The following is a 19,221-nucleotide window of genomic DNA, read 5'->3' as shown; positions in this document are numbered from 1 at the left end:
TTTTTCATGGTATATCAGATATATTCCATTCAGCTACTTGTCTTTGACTCATTCAGTATCATGCTAGTTGAATGGAATATTTCTCATATACCACTCAACGCCAGCTAATATTCTTTAATTATGTCACTCAGATCCATGATGCATTTCAGATGAAAAATGTGAGTTTTTCAACACGAGAAGATAAACTTCATGTCTTCAAGCCAATCTTTTTCTTATATTGACACATTCATAAACAAAAAGTACCTACATTTATCAAAACGATTCATCGATTTCCTCACGAGTGAGATTTATGTCACGGTTTTGGTTCTCCATGTCCCAGATGGAGCACGTACCAGTATGAAAATGAGTGGTGCATTTCCCAGTAAAACACTCGTGTCTATATAATATAATAAAATCTGAGCATTTTAATCCACAGTTCTATTAATCACTGACTGACAGATGTTTTGTTATTGAGTTGTTCTGGTTTACACCACTGACATGGTATTTATTAGGAGTCTGACAGAAGAAAAAAATAGAAAAGTTTGAGATGCTGCAGGATTAAACTGGCTGTTATAATGAACTACATCCTCGATAAAGCCTCACAATTTATATTTTAATAGTAACACAGTATCATGATGGTACATTTCTCATTTTCACGGAGAAGAAGGAGCAGCTGGAGATGTGATGCTACCAAGTGAACCAGTCACAGGTGTTGCGGTTTGCGTTTCCACAATGCACAGTTACAGTTTTGAGGAGGTGACTTCAGGCTACGGTGTCGATTTGACACAGAAGAATTTAAGGCTTTAAGTCGAAAAGTTACAGGTATTTACATGGGGAGTGTTATGCGTACCCAGATACGAGCTGATTTTCTGAGCGTGCCTTTCAGGTTGCGCAAATCCTTAAGCTAAGGAACGTCTCTGATTAAGACATTGTTTCCTCTGATGTCCTCCATGAAAAGGGGAAAAAAAAAACACCAAGCTTTCCCTTTGCTTTAAATGGACGATATTATTAATAAACAGTTATACATTGTTTTAATGGTGCTATTATTTATTGAGCACTATTAATGCATAATGCAGTTCTGAATATGGCCCTTTGTGTATAATGTTAATTTGATACAATATTGTTTTTCTGTTCTCTTTAAGAGTAAAAATAATTCAGGAGTCAACTAAAAGATGTGTAAAGTGCACCTTCTCTCCAGGGTATCCTGGCCCTCCTGGTCCAGGACAACTTGGTTCACCTTTGACCCCTTTTGGGCCATTTGCTCCTGGAGTACCACAGTCTCCTGGTGGTCCACAGTGACCAGGTGTCCCCTTGTCCCCTTTGACACCTGGATATAGAAAGGAAAAAAAGAAACTGATATTGGCGATTAAGTGACTGTCTTGCTGTGATTTGAGAGTAGGCAAGCACAAAGAGCTTAAAGACTACTGACTACTAGTGTGTGTGTGTGTGTGTGTGTGTGTGTGTGTGTGTGTTAGTTACCTGGCAGACCAAAAAATCCAATTTCTCCAGGATCTCCACAGACACCAGGTTCACCTGGTAAGCCTTTGCAGCCTCGCTCTCCAGGAGGACCTGAGGAGAAAGCAAAATTATAGGGGTGTAACGATACACTCTGGTCGAGATTCAATTCTATTCATGACACTGGCTTCACAATGTGATTCGATTCAAGTCTCAGAGTAGTTTGAACAAAATCTGAATGAAGAAAAATGATGACTGAAAAGATTCCTTTCTTATTTCCGACTCATAAAGAATGCAAAACATGCATTTTTGTCTTTATAAAACTTTCTACAAGCATACTGTAAAATATCTTAAAACTAAATAAATAAATACATTTATTGAAAAAAAAGTTCATCCAATAAGTAACCCAGGGAAATTGATCAACTGAAACATAATGATCTCTGTAGCAGAAATAGAGCTCCAAACTCGGTTAAAATGGCCGTTTTCCGTGGTGTTGTTTGAAAGCTACTAAAAAGCATTTTTAACCGGTATAACATGGTTGTGTAACATTATAGCATATAAAGTATGTTGGTTGTTACAATCCAGTGCTACTTAGCTATCACCAGTGTAAATGATCTTGCAGGCTCTCCAAGAAAGAAGGAGATCATGTGACCAGTGTTCTCTCTCTATTTTAACTCTATGGGTTGCACAGATTGGGACCTCTAATGTTCAAACAGTGCAACTGCATTGTATGATATGAATGACATGATTCGCACATGTCCATGATGTACATCATCAAATTTTTTTGCGTCGTGATGTTTCATGCCACCCCTACAAAAATGTAATATCGTAAAAAAATTGAGAAAAATAATTGGATGTACAAAGAGAAAGAAAACAAGATTAAGCATTTCATGAGACACGAAAAAGTAGTAATGCTCAGAAGTGGAGCAAGAATACAAAAAGAAAGATTAAGAACGGGAACAAGCAAGCAACAGGCTGAGAGTCAGAGAGACAGTCAGTGGTATTAGGTCTCTCATTTGACTGGTTTTTAAACTTTTTTTTTACCTGGTGGCCCAGCGCAGCCTTGTAATCCATTGTTCCCACAGCTTCCAGTTGATCCTTCAATTCCTTTGTTTCCTTTAAGCCCAGGTTGACCAGGAAGACCTAAAAATAACCAAAACAAGGCTGAAGATATCTTGCGTCCATGCAAAACATTAGAAGCATGAATCTGTGATTTTTTTTTTTGACAATAAAATATTCATTACCTCAGATTATACAGTTTGTATGTTCAATTTCCTCTAAAATCTGTGAGTAAAGAATCTGACTACATTTCTGACTTGTGCAGAAAATGGAGTCCCATAAACAGAAACGTGTCCACGACGTAATCATAGCAATATCATGCCGAGAGAAAATATTTTAAAAGGCAAAAATCTGTTTGTGGCTGGGAAGAAGAGGACGACATGGATAACACTGATACCAAGGTAGCTACATTTTTGCTTGACAGGTAATTACCCCTGCTTGATTTATGTCTGATTTGATTTTCGAAAAAATTAACCACAAAGCTAAGACGGTAAAGGTGACAGTAACACTCTGTCATGCATATCTCATGTTATTGTGATGTTGCAGTCAGACTAACGTTAGCTTGTTTCCAATGCTAAGGCTACTTGTGGTTGGTTGTGAAGTGCCCAGGCAGTCGTATCTCTTTGGTGTTTGTACTGATATTGATGTGCCTGTGCTCTCACAGTAACATGTTCTCCTAAATGGTTTACTTCTTATACAGCACTATTCATGATCGTTTCTGTTATCAAACAACTTCAGTCGCTGTGCTTGCTAGCCTGCACATGCACAGCAGGCTCCTCTGCAGGGAGAGGTTTTGGAGGCACCCTTAGCAAAAAGTAGTATACTTAAAGTTCATTTTATTAAGTATGCTTCAGTATGAGTATAAGTATAGCAAGTATACTACAGACCATGTACTTTTAGTGTACTAGAAAGTATACAAATTTAATACTTTTTCGGACTAAATTGGAACATTTCAAGTTTATAAAAGTATACTTTAAAGTTCATTTTAAGTTTGCAAAAGTACACTTTAAAGTATACAACAAGTACACTCATCTATATACTATCAATGTACTTGGTATATCCCTCTTGCATGCTTAAAGTATACCACAAGTACACTTATTGATATACTTCTTTTTTGGGGCTTTTTTCACCTTTAATGGATAGGTAGGACAGTGTAGAGACAGGAAATGAGCAGGATATTACCTTGGGTTGGAATCGAACCCAGGTCCCCAGATTTATGGTATGGTGCTTTAGTTGACTGAGCCACAACACCCCTTAGTTACATACTTCAAGTCCCTATTTTTAGTTTATTATTGTATACTTTAAGTATACTGTTATAAACGTTGGTTATTTCACTAGTTTACTTGTTATACTTTAAGTTTGCTTGGCATATTACTTGTAGCTTACTATTTATATACTGGAAATATACTCCTTAATGTATTCTTAAAGTTTACTCATACTGTATGTACACAAGAGTGTGATGCATTTACAAAATCACAAGACAGAATGTTGAAAACAAGTTTGATACATTTTCAAACATTTCAAAAATAAAGACCTATGAAATCAAGTCCTTCCTTACTGGAGAAATTGATCAATAAAGTCAAGTCAAAAGTTTTTCTGTTTTTGTGTATGATTTTAAGGTACATAAAGATAATGCAATTGAGCACACATACTATATACTGTAAAGTTTTAAACTCCAGCATTATATTATATTAATATATAAATTAAATGTTAAGCATGAGTCAATGACTTGACCTTATTATGCACTTGGAGCAAGATATACTAAGTATTAGTACTTTGTGGCAGAAAAACGTGAAAAGTATACTAAAGTATACGTTTTAGTATTAAAGTATAAGTCTTAGTATTAATGTACTTAGTCTTAGACTTTTATTTATACTTTTCAGTATAAGCCAAGTATACTTCACTATACTATTCTTAAGTATATAAAATATAGTTTATAAAAAGTCAACTTCAAGTATACTTCTGCAGTTTTAGTAAAAAAATAAGTATACTCATAGTACACTTGAATAAACTTCTTTTTGCTAAGGGCAGGGCTGGAGCACAGCAGAGAGGGATGGGAAGGGACCTGGAAGTTGGACTAATTCAAATTTTCAAGCTAAATCCACTCTCTCCTCTCACAATCCTACCAACTCCTGCTTGAACGTGAACAAGTCTGTTTGTAAAAGTTGCATTCATGTTTTTCCATTATTGTATTAGCAGCGGTCTTGTAAATTTTGTGTAACGCCATACCGTCCTCCTATTGCCGCCTTTTAGATGAGCACTGTAGCAGCACTTACACTCTGAGATTTTTAAATTGTTTGCTGACCTTCTTTGGTCATGGTTGCACTGAGAATGTCAAATACTGTTCTTAAAACCACCAGTCTCAAAACATAACCAAATAATTTCTTTTACGATGCGTGTGCAGTTTTTTTTTTTTTGTCTGCGACAGCAAAATCAGGCTAAACATCATACAGAGTAAAGTCAACTTGGTCTTTGACAACCTGGAAAAGTAAATATAAATCAAATCCATTTCAGGTTCACAAAGAAATTAGGGTTTTCTCTAGCATACTGGTCCTGGAGTACCCCATGTCCTGCACATTTGAGTGTTTGTCCCTGAAGGGATACCCAGAGGTACTCCAATATCAGAGTTGGGAAATTCTGCTTCAGAAGACTCTTATAGTCACCTCTGTCTCCGGGGTCTCCTGGGTGCCCTGGATTGCAGATAGTTTTTGGTTGTCCTTTAGGACCTGGATCCCCCTGGTCGCCTTTTGAGCCTTGTGGACCTCTACAACCTGGTTGTCCATCAATACCTGCAAAACCTAAGCAGCAGTGTCATCATAATTTCTAGTAACTTCATTCACCTTTTGTAGTTTTATTCTTGTGTAAATCTACAACCTCAAATCAGACAAAGTTGGGATGGTATGGAAAATGCAAATAAAAAAGAAAGCAGTGATTTCTAGATTTCATTGCAGACCGAATAAACCCAAGATATTTCATGGTTTGTTTTTGGACAACTTCATTTAATTTATTAATATACATCCATTCCTGTGTTCCAGGCCTGCAACACATCTGTATGAAACAGGTGATGTCAATGTAGAGAGTTGAAAAACAGTAAACTCAGAAATAAATTAAGAAAAGAAAAAGGGATTAAAAGTTTAAAATGAGACCAGGAGAAAAACAGGCATCCCAATTAAATTTTGTTTACTTATTTTAATGATTTAAAGGTTCTGACTGCAAAGTTGAATTCTGGGCAAAATGTTCTATTTCTATTGCTGTTGAAGTTTCGAGATGTTTCGTTGCTGTACACACCGTGTATCCTATGTGTGAATGTTTTGCTGAGATAAAATGTGTCCCGTCTGGAGATCGCCGAAGCAAGTGAGCAACAATATCATGTGACCACCATGGGGCATGTCTGACCTACTTTTAACCAAAACAAGTCGATGTGGGCAAACATGGTGGACTCGGTTCTCCCTCCAGCGGAAAAGAAAAGGAAAGCCTGCCTAGTGAGTGCAACTGCAAAATAGAGCAAGGTTACATGGCATGTCATTTTTCGGGACAGATAACTAAATCATTCTAGCTTGTGCTTAGCTAACTTAGCCTTAGAATGAATGGGCTCGACTCCACGGTAGCGAGTATGGAGTTATACACCTAATGTTTTGATCTTACAGAGAAAGAAATGAGAACGTAAAAGCAGGAACAGAGAAAATATGCACTATATTGCCAAAAGTATTTGCTCACCTGCCTTGACTCACATATGAGCTTAAGTGACATCCCATTCCTAATCCATAGGGTTCAATATGACGTCGGTCCACCCTTTGCAGCTAGAACAGCTTCAACTCTTCTGGGAAGGCTGTCCACAAGGTTTAGGAGTGTGTTTATGGGAATTTTTGACCATTCTTCCAGAAGCGCATTTGTGAGGTCACACACTGTTGTTGGACGAGAAGGCCTGGCTCTCAGTCTCCGCTCTAATTCATCCCAAAGGTGTTCTATCGGGTTGAGGTCAGGACTCTGTGCAGGCCAGTCAAGTTCATCCACACCAGACTCTGTCATCCATGTCTTTATGGACCTTGCTTTGTGCACTGGTGCACAGTCATGTTGGAAGAGGAAGGGGCCAGCTCCAAACTGTAAAAACAGTCTGCATGCCTAGGTGCTTGATTTTATACACCTGTGGCCATGGAAGTGATTGGAACACCTGATTCCGATAATTTGGATGGGTGAGCAAATACTTTTGGCAATATAGTGTATATTTGTCTTTTGTTTCATTGATCTATTCATGAATGTCAACCACAAATTACATCCCTGTGACTCAAAACTCCGAGGTCGGTGCAGAGTCACGATGTTTTCTGCACGTCGCCATCTTGGTGTGATACAGTTCCACAGTTATGTTAATCAGTTAAAGTTCCTCGCATTCGGCTGTTTCCGTAGGGCCATACTGTTTACCTCAAGAGGGAGGAAAATGGTCCAAAACAGAGAAAAGTGACCCTTAGCACATCAAAATGATCACATCTCGTCTGCATGATCTTGTTCTTGTGAGACATAGGAAAACGTCATGCACAAGAAAAAAAAAATAATTTCAGTTGACTTTGCAGTCAACACCTTTAAGGAATATTGCTTTGGTTTCTTGAAAATGTTGATGTTTTTGTAAGAAGATGAAACCAGAACAAGAAGTTATGTTGCCTGTACAGTAAAAAGCCATTTTCATGTGGTTAGAATAAGATATTAAAACCTGTTGTGTTAAGATGGTTAAAAATAAATGTAGTTATTACATTACATGGATACAGTGAAAATACATTAAGTTAAAGAACCAAGCACACATTGTTTGTAGATGTTTACTTTGGAAGTGAATGTGCTTACTGGGATACTGCAGTGCGAGATTGTGTTAACAGGTCAAATTAGCCAAACTGAAATATTTGCGAATGTGAAGAAGCCGCTCTAGTCCGACCTCAGGGATGCGATCACTGTTTTGAAAATGAGACTGAACTGAAGGCCATTAGTTACAGCTATTTTATTGATACCTGAAGTATGTTTTTTTCTGAAATATGGAAGGATAAATCCTCCTGTTGTGATGCTATCAGATAACACATGCTATTTCTATTCTTTATTACAGCTTCATACAGGCAGGACAGAAGAGCAGCTCCCCTCTAACCCTGAATGTTAGACAGGCAACATCAACAGGTGATTGTCATCATGATTTGGGACAAAATCAGTATCCCGGAAAGGCCTAGTCTTTGAGGAGCAAAGATGGGCAGAGGATCTCCAGTTTATCAACAAATGTGTGAGAAAATAATTGATATGTTTAAAAACAATGTTCCTCAAAGAAAGATGGGAAGTGATTTGGAAATTTCACCCTCTACGGTGCATAAAATCATCAAACGATTCAAGGAATCTGGAGGAATTTCGGTCTGTAAAGGGCTCAAGCCTAATCTGAACATCTGTGATTTCTGCTCCCTCAGACGACACTACATCAAGAACCGTCATTCATCTATGGCTGATAGAACCACATGGGCTCAGGATTACTTCAGCAAACCTTTTGTCAAGCTCTACAATACAGAGTTACATCCACAAATGCCAGTAAAAACTTTACTGTGCATAAAGGAAGTCTTATGTTAACTGTGTCCAGAAGTTCTCTTGACTTCTCTGGGCTCAGAGGCATCTGGGATGGACCATCACAAAGTGGAAATCTGTATTGTGGTCAGATGAATCAGTATTCCAGGTCTTTTTTTTTGGTAAGAAATGGACGCTGTGTTCTCTGTACCAAAGACAAAAAGGACCATCCAGACTGTTACCAGGAACAAGTCCAAAAGCCAGAGTCTGTCATGGTATGGGGTTGTGTCAGTGCCCTTGGCAAAGGTAACTTACACTTCTGTGATGGAGCATTAATGCAGAAAGGACATTGAGCTTTTGGAGCAACATATGCTGCCTTCAAGATGACATCTCTTCCAGGGAGGTTTCAACAAGACAATGCAAAACCACATTCTGTACACGTTACAAAGGCATGACTATGGAATAAGACAGTGTGTCCCCTCTGTCCCTAATAGAGAATGTGTGGAGAATTTAGAAATTAAAAATATGACAATGATGACCCCGTACTGTTGCATACCTTATGACCTGTTTGCAGGATGAATGGGATAAAATAACACCTGAAGCACTTCATCACTTGGCGTCTTCATTCCCTAAACATCTTTTAAGTGTTGTGAGAAGGAACAGCAACATTATAAAGTGGTAAATGCTTTACTGTTCTTGCTTTTGTTTTTAAATGTGTTGCAAAAATCAAAATTGAAAAGTTTTTATTTTGAAAAAGTAATAAAAAATCATGAGGTAAAACATCTAATGTGCTGTTGTATTGTTTTGAGTGCAACAAAGGTCAAAGATTATTTACAAATCATTGTTTTCATTTTTAATTTCAACATAGCATCCCAACTTTTTCTGATTTGGGGTTGTAAATGTTCATGATTGTTAGTGTTGTCATGATACCATCATCACAATGATGAATAATAAAGTGTGTGAAAGCATGTGTATGGGTGTATATGGGGCATTACCTTTAAGACCAGGTGGTCCAGGACATCCAGGGTTTCCAGTAGGTCCAGGACATCCGGGGTTTCCAGGAGGCCCACAGTTCCCCCGTTGGCCTGAATGTACAGAGCCATATATCAAAATCTGAACTAACCATATCATTCCAAACAAGCTCGAACGTGATTATTATTATTATTATTATTATTATTATTATTTTGCAACCAAGCAGAATGTGTGTGAGTGTGTGTGTTATACATGTGTTTATTGAGTACCTTTGCAACCAGGCATGCCATTCGTCCCCTTCAATCCCTGAGCTCCAGGTGGACCAGGTGGACCAAGTTCTCCATTAACACCAGGTGTCCCACATGGCCCAATAATACCAGGTAAATCTTCTCCCGGACATCCAAGCTCACCCTGCATACCTTTCTGACCCCAACATCCTAAACAGAACAGTTTTTTATGTGTGCCACATAGATATTGTCATATACTCAGTTATGTACTCTAGTTACTCATTCCGACGCCCAAACTGAGTTGATACGGTACTCATTTAAAATAAAAATCTAAAATAAAAATGCAATACATATGTACATTATGTCACAGTAATTTTTTATTCTGATATTTATGGATGAAAGTTTCTCCTGTAAAAGATCTCACCTGTAATTCCAGGCATTCCTTTGTGACCTTGGACTCCTTTGTCACCTGGCCCCCCAGCCGTACAGATACCTGGGGGACCAGTCACCCCTGGCGGTCCATCATATCCTGTGGAACCTAATGTCACCAATACAAGGGCAACTGAATACTATTCACACTTGGTTTGTTTTGGCATTCCAAGTGGATCAATAATGAACTGAGACCTCCCTGAATTTACTCACAAGCAAACCATACTCAAGCCACCCTTCGAGATGTTCTATAATAGACATTTTAGTACTTTTTTCTTCCTCATTAACATTCCCTTGTTCTCCCCAACAATAACTTTTCTTGTTAGGATTTTACACCTTTTGTACCTTTAGTACATATAATTTACCTAGAAAGGTGTATGTAATGTTTCAAAATCTTTACAGTAAAGCTTTACCTAGCTTTATATACCTGAAATCTTGTTTTAAAGGTACAGTACATTTCCGGGTGAAATATCTATTGTAAAGGTACAAAATTGGACCCTTGATGGTACCAAAAGTAAAGGTAGAATTCAGTACTATTTTTTGAGAGTTTATCACATAATAGCTCCCAACCAGAAAAGGAAGGCGAGTACATACTTATGCTATACCACACAGAAGTGGAACACGAGCGCTATCTGCCCAGTCAGTATGTGTGCTTGTGATTTGCACTTACCTTTAGGCCCTGGGCATCCATCTCTCCCTGACTGTCCACAAACTCCAGGGTTTCCTGGATAACCTGATTCACCAGGAGGCCCACATGTTCCATCATCCCCTGGAGGCCCTCTCCTGCCAGTGGGCCCTGGAGGGCCAGAAACACTATCGCCCTTATAAAAGCAAGTAAAGAGATAGATGGATCTTTTACAATCATTCATCTTCAGTAACCACTTTATCTTGCTCAGTGATGCAGTGGATTCAGAACCAATCCCACACACATTTACCGCAAGTGGCAATTTAACCTAGCCAACCTACCAACCAACATGCTTTTGGGATGTGTGAGGAAACTAGTGAATCTGGAGGAATTCCACATACACAGCAGCCCAAACTCAGGATTGAACTGGGGACCTTGTAGCTGTGAGGAGGCAAAGCCGCCCACCATTCCATCCTGTTTCTGTAATCTGACAATGTGCTAATCCCTTGTTTTGTGTAAACGTTATATGAAGTCATCATTCTGACCTTGCACCCTGGCATTCCACATTGTCCTATGGGTCCTGGTAAACCAGGTGCCCCAATGCCAGGTGGACCTTGAACACCTTGACAGCCTTTTTCACCTGAAACAGTTTGAGACAGAGGTATGCTGATTAGTTAGGAAATAGATTTGTAATCACAGGCATATTACAGGTTTGCACACACACACCCTAACCTTTACAACCACGCGGTCCTGAAAATCCTGGTTGTGACAGTCCTTTTTCGCCTTTTTTGCCACATGGTCCTGGAAGCCCACATAACCCTTTGGGTCCCAGGCAACCTAAATCAACCACATTCAAATGTACATCAAAAGAGAGACTGAGTAAGAGAGACAAATGGTTAGAGGATGTGAGAATGGCTGGAATAGAAGCTAAACACTCTACAGAAAGATAATTAAAGCCATGTCTTAAAAATATACAACACATGACCATATTCCTCTCATCCACATCCATCCTTCTTCTCCACAAATAAAACAATCACACCTTTAACTTACCTAGTTGCCCAGGTGAACCTTTAGGACCCTTTAATCCACACTTCCCTGGGTCTCCAGGTATTATGTACACCTTACCAGGGTCACCTTTCTCACCTGTCACACACATCCAAAATGCACTTACACTTCTTTTATTGTCAAACTTCAAACTATAAAGCATCAAAACAAAGTACACCAAACTGTTTGAGGGTCACCTGGTTCCGCAGACCCTCTTGTCAAATTATGCCCCTCCTGCAATTACAATTGTTTGTGTCTGCCCATGATATTTTCTGACAAACGTATTGGTTCTACTTGTCAAAATTACTAGTAGTTACTAATGTCAAATGAATGGAAGCAGGAAATATGTCACACAGTTCTGCACAAACACTTATATCTTCATGTCTGACCACTCAGATCCCAGTCCTTATACACACATGCTTTTAACATATTCCCCTCATACCTGGATCTCCAGGATCCCCTGACAGGCCATGTACACCAAAGCAGCCCTTCTCACCAGGTTCCCCTGGTGCTCCAATCCCAGGGCAGCCCTGCAATCCCATTTTACCAGATAATCCTGGTAATCCCACTGATCCAGGGTCACCCCGGTCACCCTTACACCCAAAAGGACCCTGAAGGAAAATGAAACATAGATAGACAAACAAATACAATCAGCTGTTTGCCAACAGTCTAACACTGATTCTGTATGAAGACATTATTAAATATTCTCTAGTCTACCATATGCTCTTGAATTTGAAAGCATTGTATCCTCTATTTAATTTATACAAACATCATCTGAGACACATCCAGACTGACCGAATTGCCTTTCTCTCCCTTTGGACCTTTAGGTCCTGGTCTTCCTGGTATCCCATCTTGTCCATTCCTCCCTGGGTTCCCATGAAATCCTGGGTCACCTTGGTCCCCATTATCCTCAGGTCCTATAAAACCAGGTTCTCCTTTTTGTCCCTGATCCCCTTGATTTCCTGGAATACCGAGCATACCCTGTATTTGAGAATATTTACGTTAATATCCAATTTGCTTGAGTAGTAAGCAATGGTTATGATCAAAAATTCAAACTAAATTGCTTATAAACTACCAGATTGCCAGGGGGACCTTCTTTCCCCTTAGCACCCATTGATCCTCTGCTGCCAGGCTGTCCATTAGCACCTGCACATAGGCAGTGGAAATACAACGGACATGAAAATGATCAGATCTATGCTGCAGACCATGGCTTCAATTTTTGTCTTCTTTATTATTATACAAATCTAGAAAATTACAGTTCAAGCATTCCCTTTATCTGGCTCTGTTAGCTACTGTGTACATAGGATAAGCATTTCACTCTGCTATTATCACTTGCTCACTTATTAATTCTCTCTCTACCTGGAGCTCCTTTTGCACCACGTTTACCAGGTGGCCCTGGAGGTCCATACCTCAGGCCTGAAAAAGGGCACACTTTGCAGAGGTCTCCTTTATCACCTGTAAATAAAATATATCAGAGACTTAGTCAAGTTATGGTATCTTGTTTTCCAAAATTAAATAAAAATGTTGTAATGAAATATACTTATTCTAATTTTATTATATATCGCAACCTTATGGAACACCTTTCAGAGATTTTGGGCCAGTGTTTTGGAGGATAACCTTTGGTGAGGTCTAAGTCAGGGCCATGAAGTTCTGCAATGAGGTTCAATGCAGTCTCTGACTTTGATGACTGTGTATTTTCATCATGGATCTCACCAAAAGCTCAAGGTAGTCACCAGCTCTCAAACCAACTAAATACCTTTGGGAGGTTTTGGAATGTGTTGGAGAGTGTTCTCTACCATTATCATGGTGTTCATCCCTTCACTACAAATCCTAGCAAAATGCATGCTAAGGTACATTGTGGCACCACACCTTACTCAGACATTTTGGGTCCTCTTTAATTTGCACCTGACTATATTTAGCCAACAAACTCATTCAGCTGTTTCAGAAACCACAACAGTGGATGGATGGAGATGAGAAGGGTGCAGCACAGACCACATTGGTGCCACTGGCTAAGCCCAGAACAATAAAAAATGCTTTGTATCAGATCAGTATGAGCACTAAGATTGACAGCTACCCAAGACCACAAGTGGACGAGGTCATCAAGCTCCACCTTTAGAGGTCACAGTACATCTCAACCTGGATCTCACCAAAGCTACTGACCAGTGCTCATTGTGCCAGAAGCTGAGACCAAAAGAAGCAATGATGTCATCATTTGCTCAAAATGCTGGGTAGAACACCTTGTTGCAGGTGTGGAGACCCTATTAATATACGGTGATATATTCACTGGCGGCGGCACGGTGGTGTAGTGGTTAGCGCTGTCGCCTCACAGCAAAAAGGTCTCGGTTCGAGCCCCGTGGCCGGCGAAGGCCTTTCTGTGCGGAGTTTGTTTGCATGTTCTCCCCGTGTCCGCGTGGGTTTCCTCCGGGTGCTCCGGTTTCCCCCACAGTCCAAAGACATGCAGGTTAGGTTAACTGGTGACTCTAAATTGACCGTAGGTGTGAATGTGAGTGTGAATGGTTGTCTGTGTCTATGTGTCAGCCCTGTGATGACCTGGCGACTTGTCCAGGGTGTACCCTGCCTTTCGCCCGTAGTCAGCTGGGATAGGCTCCAGCTTGCCTGCGACCCTGTAGAACAGGATAAAGCGGCTACAGATAATGAGATGAGATGAGATATTCACTGGCAAAGGGTCTTCACATGGGTTATGAACTTCTCTAGTGGGTGGTGTGTGGGAAAGGCAAGAAACATCCATGTCACCAGGTGGTTTATGGCTTTGCATATCTTAAAAAAAAAACTTGCTGAAAAAAATGAGGGAGAAGAACAGTGTTTGTTGATGGTCCATCAACCTCTAACTGACTTTCTCTCGGTCCTTCAATACAGACTGGCCCAAAGAGACTCAGAGCCAGGTAAATATTTGCAATAGTACTTTTAAACTGAATAGCAACAAGTTACTCACCTACACTTTGAAGGTTTGTAGAAAGTGATGCCACTGTTATCTGAGAGGTAAGTATTATCTCTCTAATTGTCACATGGAATTTCTGCAGCTTTATGATTAAAAATCAAGCCTCCATCCATCCATTTTGGCATATCACTACAGTGACCTGGCCACTCTGACAGCTTCAGCCATCAAAGTGTCTAGGGAACATTACAGTAGTGGTTTCCTATTGCCTTCTACTGGATTATTATAGAGGTTTTCTCCTCTCAACCATTCACACCTGTGGACAATTTTAGAGCCACCAATTAGCCTGACCTGCATGTCTTTGGAAGGTGGGAGAAACCGGAGCACCCGGAAGAAACCCACGCAGACATGGGGAGAACATGCAAGCTCCACACAGAAAGGCCCCTGCCGACCGCTGGGCTCAAACCCAGAACCTTCTTGCTGTGAGGTGACAGTGCTAACCACTACACCACCGTGCTGCCAACCAAGCCTCATTCTGCATTAATACACTATATTGCCAAAAGTTTGTGAACACCTGACTGTCACATCCAGAAGTGGTATTTGAAAATTCAGTTCAAGATTTAGTTCCCCTTTGCAGCTTGAATAACCTCCACTTTTCTGGGAAAGCTTTCCACCACATTTTGGAAATAAGGTCTCTTCTGCTCCATCTTTCACAGAATCACTTAAATACACTACAAAATATTCATTTAACTTAAAGTTGTGTCAATTTTTTTGCATCTTAAACGATCATGGTTACAGTTCTGACTGTAAAATATACCTGCAGTCTTATGAAGTCTTAATAAACTTAAAATAATAATTTTTAGCATTGCCAATAACATTTTTCCACATTCATAGAATGCTGACTAACCATGTCTTTCTACACAATCCATACACACTGATAATAAACAAACCATAAAGGTACAATCTGGAGAATCTTACCTTCTTCCCCAGGATTTCCCATTTCACCCTCATGCCCTTGTACACCTTTATCTCCTCTCCGCCCTGATGGGCCCTGATGTTGATGAAAATCTGTAGATCATGCACTGAAGTTTAGAGACATGGAAATTTTCAAAGCTTCCAAATATGGAATTAAATATATGAAGCCAGAATATTTATTTATGCCATACATATATCGCATGTGAATTATTCCAAGAAATTACTATTTTAAAGGAGTGGTGTAGGCACAATCTGGTAACCTTGAAGTAAAATATTTTATTAATAATGTAGATGTACTTTCCAGAAAGTCAAGTTAAGCATCTCATAAAGGCTTGTTCTGAACATGAAGAACTTTCCTTGCATACATATTATAAGCCTAGATTTTAAACATACATTTCTAACTCCAAATACAATTAATGAAGACTTGGTGGTGGATATTAGGGGAAAAACATTTTGTACAATGAAGATTGGTGTAGTTTGTCAGTTTAATTGTTTACCTGGTAGTCCTTTAGGACCAGGGTCACCAGGAGATCCACGTTTTCCCTGAGGTCCATCATATCCTTTTGGTCCAGTCTCTGGAGGTGCTCGTTCTCCCTTTTCACCTTTGACCCCAGTAAAGCCTTGAGGACCAATGTCCCCAGGGTGTCCAGGTATACCTGGTCCTGGTTACAGAGAAAAAATGCATGGAGTTTATTTTGTGTGTTGTGTCTAAAAGAATTACAAACCTCCTAAGTGCATACCCATGTATGCTTTGTGAATTTGTGAGAACCTTTACCTGGAGTGCCTGATTGTCCAGGAAAGCCACTTACACCTATTAAAAAGAAACAATACCTCTACATTCAGTAGTCTCATCATATTATAATAAGTTCAACATTTATTTGTAGATTGTCAACACCTTACCTTGAATACCTCTAAGGCCACACGGTCCAGGGAAGCCCTTAGGTCCTTTTTGGCCTTTCTGTGCTGTATTCCGTGGAAGACACTACAAACAGAGTTGAACAACTTAACATGTTGTTCAACTCAAATTCCATTTTGGAGATCAATAAAGTACATCTGCAGTACCTTTTTTTTTTAACTTTTTCACATTTTGTAGGCTAAGACCTGGTCTAGAAATAGACTAATTTGATTTTTATCATTGGATTGACAGATGATGTATAACATCTCATCTCATTATCTGTAGCCGCTTTATCCTGTTCTACAGGGTCGCAGGCAAGCTGGAGCCTATCCCAGCTGACTACGGGCGAAAGGCGGGGTACACCCTGGACAAGTCGCCAGGTCATCACAGGGCTGACACATAGACACAGACAACCATTCACACTCACATTCACACCTACGGTCAATTTAGAGTCACCAGTTAACCTAACCTGCATGTCGTTGGACTGTGGGGGAAACCGGAGCACCCGGAGGAAACCCACGCGGACACGGGGAGAACATGCAAACTCTGCACAGAAAGGCCCTTGCCGGCCACGGGGCTCGAAACCGGACCTTCTTGCTGTGAGGTGACAGCGCTAACCACTACACCACCGTGCCGCCCCTGAATTCAATATATATATGTTATTCACCAGCTGAGAGGTCCGTATGGTGAAATACTGTGACCGAGGTCTTGAAAGTACTGAGCGAGGCCCTCTGGGCCAAGGTCAGTATTCAAGGCTGAGGTCACGGTATTTCATGATACGGACCGACCTTAAGCTGGTAAATAATATCTCATCTCATCTCATTATCTCTAGCCGCTTTATCCTTCTACAGGGTCGCAGGCAAGCTGGAGCCTATCCCAGCTGACTACGGGCGAAAGGCGGGGTACACCCTGGACAAGTCACCAGGTCATCACAGGGCTGACACATAGACACAGACAACCATTCACACTCACATTCACACCTACGGTCAATTTAGAGTCACCAGTTAACCTAACCTGCATGTCTTTGGACTGTGGGGGAAACCGGAGCACCCGGAGGAAACCCACGCGGACACGGGGAGAACATGCAAACTCCACACAGAAAGGCCCTCGCCGGCCCCAGGGCTCGAACCCAGGACCTTCTTGCTGTGAGGCGACAGCGCTAACCACTACACCACCGTGCCGCCCCGGTAAATAATATATTTATTTTTTTCTTTACCAAATTCTAACAGAAAACGAGAGCACCTGAAAGGGAAAACCGAGCCGAGCCGCCATTTTGAATCCTCATTCATGGCTGTAATGTAAATGGCTTCCTCCTCGGTATACAAGTGCACTTCCATGGCAGGAAAAAAACTACATTTTGCTGCCTATGTAGTCCCCTATTTATACAAATAGGAGTCATTCAGGATTCAGCCATGTTTTTGCTCGGCGTTGGCAGCAGTTAGAGGTTTTTAGCTTTCTCCTGAAATGCTTTCTTTTATTTCTTCTTCCTCAGGGTAGTAAAACTTGCTTTCGCTGTGAAGACTGTCGTTATCGCTATCCATGCTGTAAAATTAATGCTATTATGCTGAGAAATGCTGGCAAAAATGTATAAGATTTTTGATAAAAATCTCCTCTCTCATCTCATCTCATTATCTCTAGCTGCTTTATCCTTCTACAGGGTCGCAGGCAAGCTGGAGCCTATCCCAGCTGACTACGGGCAAAAGGCGGGGTACACCCTGGACAAGTCGCCAGGTCATCACAGGGCTGACACATAGACACAGACAACCATTCACACTCACATTCACACCTACGCTCAATTTAGAGTCACCAATTAACCTAACCTGCATGTCTTTGGACTGTGGGGGAAACCGGAGCACCCGGAGGAAACCCACGCGGACACGGGGAGAACATGCAAACTCCACACAGAAAGGCCCTCGCCGGCCACGGGGCTCGAACCCGGACCTTCTTGCTGTGAGGCGACAGCGCTAACCACTACACCACCGTGCCACCCTGATAAAAATCTACTAAATAAATCTTATAAAAAAGATAAATGTTGACAAAAATTGCTACTATGTTTGTTGTTGTTGTGAATGAGCGAGTCGCCAGAGGTCTGTAACTGGGGTCTGTACCGTAGGATATGGACCCACTTGCCAGCCAATCAGAGCGCAGGATTTGATGGAAACCGGACCGCAAAAAAATAATATGGGATATTTTTGTTTATATTCATGACATAAATATGTCCAAGGTGAGTTAATTTCAGGTCCAGGTACCAGTACAAATTGTGAAAAAGTTCAAGGGAGGAACACATTCACTCTCACTGTACCGGTCACATTTCTGCCAGATGCAGTGACGATTAATTATTATTGATATTTAACCCAGTGGTTGACAGGTGGCTGATAATGACTGAAAAATACTGAAAAAATATTTAAGTTGAAAGAGAATGATCAAATAAAAGTGTTTGTATGTGTTCAAAAGACATTAATCAAGATAGAAATCTGTTCAGCTTTTTTATTAGTCTTCAGCTGCTGGTGCTTGGAAACGGACTCACTTTTCCTGGAGGACCAGCACAACCACGGTCACCTTTCTGCCCCTACACACACACACGCGCACACACAATTATATTATGTTGGCCAAAAATAAAAGTGTACAGACTTTTAGCAGAGAGTTACAAAAAAAAAAAAAACAAGTGTCATAAAACCACAGTTTAATGCCGTACAGTGCAGAACAACAGCAGTATGGTGCAGTATCATTGTAGGGCAGTGCAGTATCACTACAATATGGTGCATTACAACGATAGAACAGGGATGGTTTTCACAAAAGCCTCTTAACACTAAGAGCATCTTAACTAGGAGAGTGTTCATCGTGATGCTCGCTTTACCATTTAACGATGATCTTTGTGCGATGATGCTTTTGGGAAACCCACCCCAGTGCAGTACAATTGTAGTATGGTGCAGTATCACTGTAATATGTTGAAAACAACTCTATTACAGTGCAGTATCACTACAGGATGGTGCAATATTACTGTAGAATTACACAGTACATTAATGATATGCTCCAGTATGGTGCAACTATAGTGTACTGTTGTATCACTGCAGCATGGTGCGGTATCACTGCAGTACTGTGCATTACATCTATAGTACAGTGCTGTATCACTGCAGTATAC

The 19,221-nt window shown here is 40.5% G+C and overlaps 1 protein-coding gene across 1 annotated transcript in view; it reads right to left on the bottom strand.

Annotated features, from left to right (window-relative positions):
* Window positions 1-19,221, bottom strand: part of col4a3 (collagen, type IV, alpha 3) — a 99,851-nt gene that overhangs the window by 37,409 nt on the left and 43,221 nt on the right. Inside the window, exons 18-37 of the mRNA XM_060942273.1 lie at window positions 18,607-18,648; window positions 16,085-16,166; window positions 15,960-15,995; window positions 15,682-15,846; window positions 15,188-15,277; window positions 12,673-12,768; window positions 12,389-12,459; window positions 12,109-12,294; window positions 11,756-11,924; window positions 11,320-11,412; window positions 11,002-11,106; window positions 10,815-10,909; window positions 10,315-10,465; window positions 9,640-9,753; window positions 9,258-9,425; window positions 9,012-9,101; window positions 5,157-5,291; window positions 2,479-2,577; window positions 1,459-1,548; window positions 1,167-1,306 (exon numbers count right to left, since the gene is read on the bottom strand). Of these exons, the coding sequence (XP_060798256.1) occupies window positions 1,167-1,306; window positions 1,459-1,548; window positions 2,479-2,577; window positions 5,157-5,291; window positions 9,012-9,101; window positions 9,258-9,425; window positions 9,640-9,753; window positions 10,315-10,465; window positions 10,815-10,909; window positions 11,002-11,106; window positions 11,320-11,412; window positions 11,756-11,924; window positions 12,109-12,294; window positions 12,389-12,459; window positions 12,673-12,768; window positions 15,188-15,277; window positions 15,682-15,846; window positions 15,960-15,995; window positions 16,085-16,166; window positions 18,607-18,648 (2,217 nt within the window). The remainder of the gene's footprint in view (window positions 1-1,166; window positions 1,307-1,458; window positions 1,549-2,478; window positions 2,578-5,156; window positions 5,292-9,011; window positions 9,102-9,257; window positions 9,426-9,639; window positions 9,754-10,314; window positions 10,466-10,814; window positions 10,910-11,001; window positions 11,107-11,319; window positions 11,413-11,755; window positions 11,925-12,108; window positions 12,295-12,388; window positions 12,460-12,672; window positions 12,769-15,187; window positions 15,278-15,681; window positions 15,847-15,959; window positions 15,996-16,084; window positions 16,167-18,606; window positions 18,649-19,221) is intronic.

Source organism: Neoarius graeffei, chromosome 16 (assembly GCF_027579695.1).
Source record: "Neoarius graeffei isolate fNeoGra1 chromosome 16, fNeoGra1.pri, whole genome shotgun sequence".
NCBI lineage: Eukaryota > Metazoa > Chordata > Actinopteri > Siluriformes > Ariidae > Neoarius > Neoarius graeffei.
The sequence above is the reverse complement of the archived record's forward strand: the minus strand, read 5'-3'. Positions and strand labels throughout refer to the sequence as shown.